The sequence below is a fragment of the Oncorhynchus mykiss genome, chromosome 15 (genome assembly GCF_013265735.2).
Source record: "Oncorhynchus mykiss isolate Arlee chromosome 15, USDA_OmykA_1.1, whole genome shotgun sequence".
NCBI classification, from domain to species: domain Eukaryota; kingdom Metazoa; phylum Chordata; class Actinopteri; order Salmoniformes; family Salmonidae; genus Oncorhynchus; species Oncorhynchus mykiss.
The window spans coordinates 64,532,457-64,543,923 of record NC_048579.1 but is presented as its reverse complement, the minus strand read 5'-3'; the positions used below and the strand labels follow the sequence as shown (position 1 = coordinate 64,543,923).

The window sequence follows — 11,467 nt, the reverse complement described above, 5'->3', positions numbered from 1 at the left end:
ATGGAGAACTGGCATCTGAGAGTTAAGCAATGTAATGGGTTAGCTGTAGTTTTAGTTTTAGCATTAGAGTTGCCATCATTGCGTTAATGGCAGATACTAGCCAATCTTGATACATGGCGTTACCAAATAACATAATCCTATTACAAAAGGATAAAAAGTTTAGCATACAATAAACACGGTAAAGTTCATCTTCAACATAACTATCAATGTTCATCTCTCTACTCACCTTTATGTGTTTGTGGTAATTTATTATCTTTGTCCTTTCTGTGAGATAGTAGACTCAGTGTGTACGTATTTAATAGATATTTATGAATAACCTGAGAGTGTGGTACCGTACCCAATACACTGTATACAGTACTTTAGTTTAATTTCTGCAAAGAATGTTGAAATGCTTCTCCCCATCCAATACAGCTAAGCACCTTGTTCTTCCTGGAGCAGTTAAGCCAGGACCACTGTTTTCCCACGTGGACAGATTTTGATGGGAGTGAAACCTCTCGCTTTGGCTCTCTCTCTCTGGGAATACTCATCTATTGGGTCAATAGGATTTCTGTACATAATTTTGAGTTAAATCATGTTGTTATGTGTCTTGTATACCAATCCGTCACCTCAAAGGAAGTCCCCTTAGAAAATGAGTTGTTTAAGTCAAATGATCAAAAACAGTTGTAAATATCACAGAGTGGGCCTTTAACTCTGTTATGTGAATAATAATGTGTGTGTATGCGTATGTGTTTGTCTATCCCACAGCCACCATTGTGCTGAATGAGCTGAACTGGACAGACGCATTAGAGGCCGTGTTTAGAAAGAACAAGGAAGAGGATCCTACTCTACTGTGGCAGGTGTTTGGCAGCGCCACCGGATTGGCTCGCTACTTCCCAGGTGAGTAGCCAGCCAGCCAATTGGCTTACGCCCTCAGCCCATGACCTTAAAGTGGCTATTGATGGAGACGTAATGCGCTGGGCCACTTTGTCACGTTGTATTTACTCAGCACTCACACACACTGAAAAAATACACAGAAAGAGAGAGAAAGTTCACTCTCTCACTCTCACACACTCACACACACACACACACACACACACACACAATAGAGCACTCTCTCACACACACGCGGAGGTTGGGAAAACAGTGAGTCACGGCGATCCCTGTGTTTGTCACCAAGGCCTGGGTAGCTATGGGCTTGTGACACAGGGACGGGGACAGAGACGGGGACAAGGACACGGGGACAGCCATCAATAGCCTCCTTATGCCCTACCTCTGACATGACCGACCTGAAAAGCACTTTGTGAAAATTGTTAATGTAGAACGTTTTTTAAAAATATACAGTACCAGTTAAAAGTTTGGACATCTACTCATTCAAGAGTTCATCTGATGCAGCACTCCATCACTCTCCTTGGTCAAATATCCCTTACACAGCCTGGAGGTGTGTTCCAGGTCATTGGCCAGTCCTCTTCTGGCTGTGCCGGGTGGAGATTATAACAGACCAAGATGTTCAAATGTTCATAGATGACCAGCATGGTCAAATAATAATAATCACAGTTGTTGTCGAGGGTGCAATAAGTCAGCACCCCAGGAGTAAATGTCAGTTGGCTTTTCATAGCCGATCATTCAGAGTATCTCTACCGCTCTTGCTGTCTCTAGAGAGTTGAAAACAGCAGGTCTGAGACAGGTAGCATGTCCGGTGAACAGGTCAGGATTCCATAGCCGCAGTCAGAGCAATTGAAACTGGAGCAGCAGCACAGCCAGGTGGACTGGGGACAACAAGGAGTCATCAGGCCAGGTAGTCCTGAGGCATGGTCCTAGGGCTCAGGTCCTCCGAGAGAGAGAAAGAAAGAAAAAAATAAAGAAGGAAAGAGAGAGAGAAAGAGAATTAGAGAGAGCATACTTAAATTCACACAGAACACCGGATAAGACAGGAGAAATACTCCAGATATAACAGACTGGCCCCCCGACTCATAAATACTGGAGGCTGAGACAGGAGGGGACAGGAGACACTGTGGCCCCACCCGACGATACCCCCGGACAGGGCCAAACTGGCAGGATATAAACCCACCCACTTTGCCAAAGCACAGCCCCCACACCACTAGCGGGATATCTTCAACCAGCAACTTACCATCCTGAGACAAGGCCGAGTATAGCCCACAAAGATCTCCGCCACGGCACAACCCAAGGGGGAGCGCCAACCCGGACAGAAAGATCACGTCAGTGACTCAAACCACTCAAGTGACGCACCCCTCCTAGGGACGGCATGGAAGATCACCAGTAAGCCAGTGACTCAGCCCCTGTAATGGGGTTAGAGGCAGAGAATCCCAGGGGAGAGAGGGGAACCGGCCAGGCAGAGACAACAAGGGCGGTTCGTTGCTCCAGTGCCTTTCCGTTCACCTTCACACTCCTGGGCCAGACTACACTCAATCATAGGACCTACTGAAGAGATGAGTCTTCAATAAAGACTAAAAGGTTGAGACCGATTTTGCGTCACTCACATGGGTAGGCAGACCATTCCATAAAAATGGAGCTCTATAGGAGAAAGCCACAGTAAGGTGTCCTGCGTCTTGTGACCGTACCGTACGTGTAGGTATGTATGGCAGGACCAAATCGCAAAGGTAGGTAGGAGCAAGCCCATGTAATGCTTTGTAGGTTAGCAGTAGAACCTTGAAATCAACCCGGGCCTTAACAGGAAGCCAGTGTAGGGAGGCTAGCACTGGAGTAATATGATCAAATATTTTGGTTCTAGTCAGGATTCTAGCAGCCGTGTTTAGCACTAACTGAAGTAAGATCTTAACCAGGCTACAACTTGTCCGTGTAGACTAATGTGGGTTTCCAATGTGGGTTTCCTCTCCAAAAGAATGTGGTGATCGATGGTATCAAAAGCAGCACTAAGGTCTAGGAGCACGAGGACAGATGCAGAGCCTTGGTCTGACGACATTAAAAGGTCATTTACCACCTTCACGAGTGCAGTCTCAGTGCTATGGTGGGGTCTAAAACCAGACTGAAGCGTTTCGTATACATTGTTAGTCTTCAGGAAGGCAGTGAGTTTCTGCGCAACAGTTTTTACTAAACTTTTTGAGAGGAATGGGAGATTTGACGGTTGGAACCAAAAATCTCAAATTTGGACTCCTCAGACCAAAGGACATATTTCCACCAGTCTCATGTCCATTGCTTGTGTTTCTTGGCCCAAGCAAGTCTCTTCTTATTATTGGTGTCCTTTAGTAGTGGTTTCTTTGCAACAATTCGATCATGAAGGCCTGATTCATGCAATCTCCTCTGAAAAGTTCATGTTGAGATGTGTCTGTTACTTGAACTCTGTGGAGCATTTATTTGGGCTGAAATATAAGGTACATTTAACTCTAATGAACTTATCCTCTGCAGCAGAGGTAACTCTGGGTCTTCCTTTCCTGTGGCGTTCCTTATAAGAGCCAGTTTCATCATAGCGCTTGATGGTTTTTGCGACTGCACTTGAAGAAACTTTAACAATTCATGACATTTTCCGCATTGACTGACCTTCATATCTTAAATGAATGATGGACTGTCACTTCTCTTTGCTTATTTGAGCTGTTCTTGCCATAATATGAACTTGGTCTTTTACCAAATAAGGCTATCTTCTCTATACCACCCCTACCTTGTCACAACACAACTGATTGGCTCAAACACATTAAGAAGGAAAGACATTCCACAAATTAACTTTTAACTGTTAATTGAAATGCATTCCAGGTGACTACCTCATGAAGATGGCTGAGAGAATGCCAAGAGTGTGCAAAGCTGTCATCAAGGCAAACGGTGGCTACTTTGAAGAATCTAAAATATAAAATATATTTTGACTTGTTTAGCACTTTTTTTGGTTACTACATGATTCCATATGTGTTATTTGATAGTGCTGATGTCTTCACTATTATTCTACAATGTAGAAAATAGTACAAATAAAGAAAAACCCTTGAGTAGGTGTGTCCAAACTTTTGACTGGTACTGTATTTCAGATTTGTTGAATATAATAACATCAGCTGAAACGGTATTAAGTGTGTGCTAAAGCAATCTATTCACTCTTTGTGGTAGTAAGTTAAACTGGGATTCAAGTAAGTTTAAGTTGAGAATAAAGAAGAAACCTGCACACTGCTCTTGCTAGTATCACTGCTGTTGTTAAGCTTTATGTGTCAGCCTTAAGGCCTTCTTTAGAGCTTTTGTGGGTGTTTTTCATTTGCACCCTTAGGTAGACATGGCTCCACCCACATCCGTTCAATGCAGCGAATGGTGTTGAAGTCAAGGAAAATGAAACGTGTTACCAAATATAACAATGTGCATTTCAGAAGCATTCTATTAAAATGTGTACATAAAACCTATTCAACACGTCTGTAAAACCACATTTATAATACAAGTGAGTTGAATATACGATGCAGTGTTTAAAGTCAAACTGTTATGATGTAACATTCAGCTGGTTAGTAGTCTCTGTCTGGAATGAAGCATTATGCTTTTACTGTGAAGTGTGTTGTCTTTTCAAATGCACTTTAAATAAAGCTTGATTTGATTTAAATTATCTTTGTTCCCAGCATCCCCTTGGATGGACTCGCGAAAAACGCCCAATAAGATTGACCTCTACGACGTCCGGCGGCGACCGTGGTGAGTGGAGGCATTGAGTCGCCGCCTGTCTCCTTTGTCTCCTCGTTCTCCAACTCTCCAAGTGTTTCTCAGAACGAACATTACCTGCCCTGCTTGAACCTAGCTTTTTGGTCCCCATATTAAACACTGTTTGAGAAACACACACAAATATGTACACACACACACACACACACACACTAAGATGCATAACCCTGTTACTTTACAATTGACATTTAAAAGTCAGCCTGCTTTTGACAATGTTTTTTCTGTTGGTGTATTTGGTGGAATCATTAGACACGAGGTAAACGTCTCACGTGGTTTTTCACCACTGTATTTATTTGCCTGTTTGTTTACCAGGTACATTCAGGGGGCGGCGTCTCCTAAGGACATGCTGATCCTAGTGGATGCGTGAGTGACTCTCTTTTTGTGATTCATATTTACAGTCAGAATCCATTTCATGACCAGTCATAAAAACAAGTTCTGACTTCCCCCCCACCCACCAGCCTGTAATGAGCTTAGAGCTGCATCAGCACTCTCATAACTTGGAGAGACTGAGGAAATAGAATACGTCATGAACTATAGCGAAACCATCATTTGTTTTGCTGTGAATGTACACTACCGTTCAAAAGTTTGGGGTCACTTAGAAATGTCCTTGTTTTTGAAAGAAAAGCCATTTTTTTGTCCATTAAATTAACATCAAATTGATCAGAAATGCAATGTAGACCATGTTAATGTTGTAATTTATTTTTATGTTTTGAATTCTTTTAAATGGAATATCTACATAGGCATACAGAGGCCCATTATCAGCAACCATCACTCCTGTGTTCCAACGGCACGTTGTGTTAGCTAATCCAAGTTTATCATTTTAAAAGGCTGAATGATCATTATAAAACCCTTTTGCAATTATTTTAGCACAGCTGAAAACTGTTGTGCTGATTAAAGAAGCAATAAAACCGTCCTTCTTTAGAATAGTTGAGTATCTGAAGCATCAGCATTTGTGGGTTTGTTTACAGGCTCAAAATGGCCAGAAACAAATAACCTTTCTTCTGAAACTCGTCAGTCTATTCTTGTTCTGACAAATGAAGGCTATTCCATGAGAGAAATTGCCAAGAAACTGAAGATCTCGTACAACGCTGTGTACTACTCCCTTCACAGAACAGCGCAAACTGGATCCAACCAGAATAGAAAGAGGAGTGGGAGGCACAATTGAGCAAGAGGACAAGTATATTAGATTGTCTAGTTTGGGAAACAGACGCCTCACAAGTCCTCATTGGCAGATTCATTCGCAAAACACCAGTCTCCACGTCAACAGTGACGAGGCGACTCCGGGATGCTGGCCTTCTAGTTCTTTCAAAACAGTTTCTAAGTGATCCCAAACTTTTGAACTGTAGTTTACACCTAAGAATTCTCAACCACAATTACACTTTTGTTGACATTTTTATATTTTAGTAATCTTATTCAAAGTGGATTCCAGTCAGTGGTTAGTATTACACAGACCTTACACATAGGGTCTAAGACCCTGGTTCGATTCCAGGCTTTATCACAACCGGCCGTGATTGGGAGTCCCATAGGGCAGCACACAATTGGCCCAGTGTCATCCGGGCTTGGCCGGGGTAAGCCGTCGTTGTAAATAAGAATTTGTTCTTAACTGACTTGCCTAGTTATAATATAAAGGTTAAATAAAAATTTAAAAAGAAATGAAACAACGTTGGATCAAGCTAATAAGTACACAATTTTCATTATTTTGGACAAAAAAATAAAACAATACGACAATAGGAATTGTCTGTTGAAAAATGGGGAAATCCTGTAGGTGTCGTAATGGTGTGCCAACATTTAGGAACTCACTTATTCGTTTTCATGTAAAACTAAAGTGACAGTGGTTGTGTAAGTGCTGCTACTACCTGTAGCCTGCTTTACACACCTGATACAAGGCAGTTACAAGAGTCCCTATAAACTCCCACAAATACTCCCTGGGTATATGGCTATTTAATGTAAAGTACATCAGAAATCACGTGGAAACTTGGAAACGTAGAGCAAGACAGCCAGACTACTTTCTCTTAAAGCTGAAAGATGTCACTTTTTGGGGGACCCAACCCAGATTCACATAGAGTTATTGATTTGTCATTCTCATTGAAAGCAAGTCTAAGAAGCGGTACATCAACTTCAAACAGTAGAAAATACAATATATTTTGGGTTATGTGAAAGATATTTCTCAGCGGTTTAGATGGTATAATGATTCTCTACACTAGACTTGCTTGTTTTGTCACCTAAATAGAAATTAGGCAAACTATTACAATTTTAACAACCAGGAAATGGGGGAGCGATTTCTACATAGTGCATCTTTAATCAAACCACTATATGCTATTGTATGAACTACACACTAGGCTATCAATGTCATGGTTATCTAGTTCATCAGCAAATCCCTGCTGTATACTGTACATAACATACATAACTGTATCATCTTATTATGTGCTAATGAGAATTGCCTACAGGGAGTTTTTTTGGTTGTCATGGAACTGAAACGATTTGTCTATACTAGATGGGTAAAGCCCCTGCCACCGCGACGCACCCTGATTAACCGGCTGTGCCTGGAATGGAAAGGCTGGCACCGCGCCAGCACCTAAATGAGACCAATAAAAAATATATACATGAAAAATCAATTTCGCCCCCCCTTTGCTCTTGACGCGAGGTAGATAATTGGCGGGCCTGATTGACAGGCTATTTCAACATCAAAGCCGTGCTGCTGCCGTCGTGGGGATGCCGAGCAGAAGGAGTATAAAAGAAACAACCCTTCACTCCTCCTTTTTTCCATTCTGTGCATTTTGTCTTTACCTGCAACCAATTAAGCCATGTATTTATATACAGACCATCTGCTCTCAACTTCTCTCACATCCAATTTTAACTTGAGTGGTGCTATGTTCAAGTGTAGGCCTATATCATTAAATGTCCAATTCTCGACGTCGCTACGACAACACGAAATGTCAGAGTTAAAGTGACTCACTCTATGCTAATGTTAGCCTTTCATGTAGCGTTAGCGTCGGCTAGACGAGGCATGGTGATAGCGCTTTAAGTCCACTGCTGGGTTAGCCTAATGACTAATAGGCCTATATCTAGAGAGCCTATTAGTGTTAGCTAAAAGCCTAGTAGTCACGCAGCCTGTGGTTGTTTTAATGCCTCTTTGTCTCTGCATGTGTCCCAAATGGCACCCTATTCCCTATAGTGCACTACTTTTGACCAGAGTCCCATACGGCGCTAGTCAAAAGTAGTGCACTGTATGGGGAATAGGGTAGCACACCATTTAGCACACGACTCATGTCTCCCACTTCATCACACTCAATGTTAGTTTTATAGCTTCAGCCGTGGCAAATTTAAAGGGCAATGTCTTTCTGGGCCCCTGAATGCTAACAGGCTAGTTAGTGGTCTTATTGCATATGTAATGACGGCACCACACTTAGGCCTAGTGCTAAATATGAATTACAGTATGGTGGTGTTGGTTGAGTCAGATACATTTGTTGTTTGTGTGGTCTGATTCCCCTTGCTCATTACTCTGCTGCGGATATAGATGTGTTCATCGAAGAGATATTCAATTGAAATATCCTCCACACAAACAAGAGAAATACAACAACAGACTATTTTAGCTCTTGGCTGAAGGAAGCAACCCAGTTCAAGTTAAATCCAGAACAAACAAACACATATTTGTCTGGATAACACAGTCCTAGATGTGTAGCATCGGGTAATAACCTGCTCCTGTGGTACTTAACGCCCTTTCTCTCCTTCCTGTAGGTGTCTGAGTTAACGCTCAAACTGATCCACACCTCCAGACCAGACAATGACTGTTTTTCATGGTTATTTTCCCATTACATTATAGTAACAGGCACGTAATAACACAGTCATAGGTATGTAATAACAGGTTATAACGTCTGTCCGTAGGAGTGGCAGTGTCTCTGGTCTCACCCTCAAGCTAATCCACACCTCTGTCAACGAGATGCTGGAGACCCTGTCTGACGATGACTACGTCAATGTGGTCTATGTGAGTATCCAAGGCAGTTGGCAGAACGTGGTCTTTACACATAGGCTATTTATCGGACAAATGGAATGACTGTGATCTTTACCCATTGTAATTATAGGACAAATGGAATGACTGTGATGTTTACCCATTATAATATAGGACGAATGCAATGACTTTGTGCTAGTCGTTATTGTGTTTGAGGAATGGGTTCTTGGAATGAAAAGCCAACTGACATTTACTCTTGAGGTGCTGACCTGTTGCACCCTCTACAACCACTGTGATTATTATTTGACCCTGCTGGTCATCTATGAACGTTTGAACATCTTGAAGAACGATCTGGACTTAATGGCCATGTACTCTTATCTCTATCGGCACAGCCAGAAGAGGACTGGCCACCCCTCAGAACCTGGTTCCTCTCTAGGTTTCCTCCTACGTTCCTGCCTTTCTAGGGAGTTTTTCTTGGCCACCGAGCTTCTACATCTGCATTGCTTGCTGTTTGGGGGTTTAGGCTGGTTTCTGGCCTTTTGGTTAAAGTGATCTGGATGGATTTGTATGTCTTTAATCAGATATGGGCTTGAATACACACACGTGTGTGTGTGTGTGTGTGTGTGTGTGTGTGTGTGTGTGTGTGTGTGTGTGTGTGTGTGTGTTAGAGAGAGACTGGTTGTACAGATGGCGATGCTAATATCATTGTCCCCACAGACCCCTCCCAACCTAGATGTTTGAAACGTGACAGTGACTAATTTCTCAGTCTCCGTGTGCTACACACACACACACACACACACACACACACACACACACACACACACACACACACACACACAGATGGAGAAGTAGACACCTTTGTTTGCTGTGGTGCGTGACTGTAGCGGTCGTTTGTGCACTGGAGTGCGTGTAGCAGTGATCTCTGTAACTGGAGTGTCTGTAGCAGTTATCTCTGTAACTGGAGTGTCTGTAGCAGTGATCTCTGTAACTGGAGTGTCTGTAGCAGTGATCTCTGTAACTGGAGTGTCTGTAGCAGTCATCTCTGTAACTGGAGTGTCTGTAGCAGTTATCTCTAACTGGAGTGTCTGTAGCAGTGATCTCTGTAACTGGAGTGTCTGTAGCAGTGATCTCTGTAACTGGAGTGTGTGTAGCAGTGATCTCTGTAACTGGAGTGTCTGTAGCAGTGATCTCTGTAACTGGAGTGTCTGTAGCAGTGATCTCTGTAACTGGAGTGTCTGTAGCAGTGATCTCTGTAACTGGAGTGTCTGTAGCAGTGATTTCTGTAACTGGAGTGTCTGTAGCAGTGATCTCTGTAACTGGAGTGTGTGTAGCAGTGATCTCTGTAGCTGGAGTGTCTGTAGCAGTTATCTCTGTAACTGGAGTGTCTGTAGCAGTGATCTCTAACTGGAGTGTGTGTAGCAGTGATCTCTGTAGCTGGAGTGTCTGTAGCAGTGATCTCTGTAGCTGGAGTGTCTGTAGCAGTCAACTTTTTTTGTGTATGTAAATGTGGACAGAATGATATCACTTCCCATTTGAAATGACTAATATTAGTATTTCTAACCACAGCCTGTACCAAACATCAATGCTTTAAAAGAAAGAGCCTTATTCCCTGTCGTGTGTGTGGGTGTGTAGGAACGTATATGTATGGCTCATCCTCTGTCTCAGTGGGTGACTTTTCTATTTCTCTTTCTGTCTCTCACTCTCTCACTCAGTTCGATGATAATTCAACAACTCATCCCCCCCCCCCCCCCCACCCTCCCTCTGTCTATCTGTCTGGTACAGTTCAATGATAATTCAACAACCCCCCCCCCCCCCCTTCTGTCTATCTGTCTGGTACAGTTCAATGATATTTCAACAACTCATCTCCCCCCTCCCTCTGTCTATCTGTCTGGTACAGTTCAATGATAATTCAACAACACCCCTCCCTCTGTCTATCTGTCTGGTACAGTTCAATTATAATTCAACAACACCCCTCCCTCTGTCTATCTGTCTGGTACAGTTCAATGATAATTCAACAACACCCCTCCCTCTGTCTATCTGTCTGGTACAGTTCAATGATAATTCAACAACTCCCCCCCCCCCCTCCCTCTGTCTATCTGTCTGGTACAGTTCAATGATAATTCAACAACTTCCCCCCCCCCCTCCCTCTGTCTATCTGTCTGGTACAGTTCAATGATAATTCAACAACTCCCCCCCCCCCCCCCCCCCCTCCCTCTGTCTATCTGTCTGGTACAGTTTAATGATAAAGCGATGAAGGCAGCGTGCTTTCAGAACCTGGTACAGGCCAACGTGAGGAACAAGAGGTTCCTGAAGGACGCTGTGCGGAACATCTCAGCCAAGGGCATCACCAACTATAAAGGCGGCTTCGAGTTGGCCTTCGAGCAGCTCTCATCGGTAGGGGATGAGAGTGTGTGTGTGTGTGTGCTATAGTTTGATGTGTTTGGATGTATTCACGTGCATGTGTGTGTGCATGAGGTTTAGTGTCAGTTAGGAGGGACTGTGGTGTGGCGTGTGTGAGTGTGTTCAAGAGATTGAGCGAGAAAGCGAGAGGAAAAGAAGAGGCAGGGAGAGAGGCATGGTCTGTGTGTCTACAAAACATTAAACATATCCCTTGTATTTTTCCACTTTGTGTCCCCTGTGTTTTCCCTGTTTTTCATTAGCCCACGTGGTTGATGTAACTCGATGAAATGGAGACATTAGATTATCTTAAATGATGAGAATAAAAATGGAAACACTAGCTATAGTACTAGTAATCGCCCCAGAGGAGACCACCTGTTATTGTTGTCACGTTTCGCCATCTGCTGGTGATTTTGGACATTTCACTCTTCCATTTGTTTCAATCACTTGGGTCGTAATTCATTTGGGCACACCGTAGCAAAACGTTTGTTA

At 43.1% G+C, this 11,467-nt stretch overlaps 1 protein-coding gene across 3 annotated transcripts in view; it reads left to right on the top strand.

Moving 5' to 3' along the window:
• The window catches only part of LOC110499867 (voltage-dependent calcium channel subunit alpha-2/delta-1), a 154,587-nt gene that overhangs the window by 92,579 nt on the left and 50,541 nt on the right, over positions 1 to 11,467 (top strand). For all 3 annotated transcript variants that reach the window (XM_036944954.1, XM_036944953.1, XM_036944952.1), the window contains exons 7-11: positions 745 to 876; positions 4,536 to 4,605; positions 4,942 to 4,992; positions 8,515 to 8,614; positions 10,814 to 10,972. In XM_036944954.1, the coding sequence (XP_036800849.1) occupies positions 745 to 876; positions 4,536 to 4,605; positions 4,942 to 4,992; positions 8,515 to 8,614; positions 10,814 to 10,972 (512 nt within the window). The remainder of the gene's footprint in view (positions 1 to 744; positions 877 to 4,535; positions 4,606 to 4,941; positions 4,993 to 8,514; positions 8,615 to 10,813; positions 10,973 to 11,467) is intronic.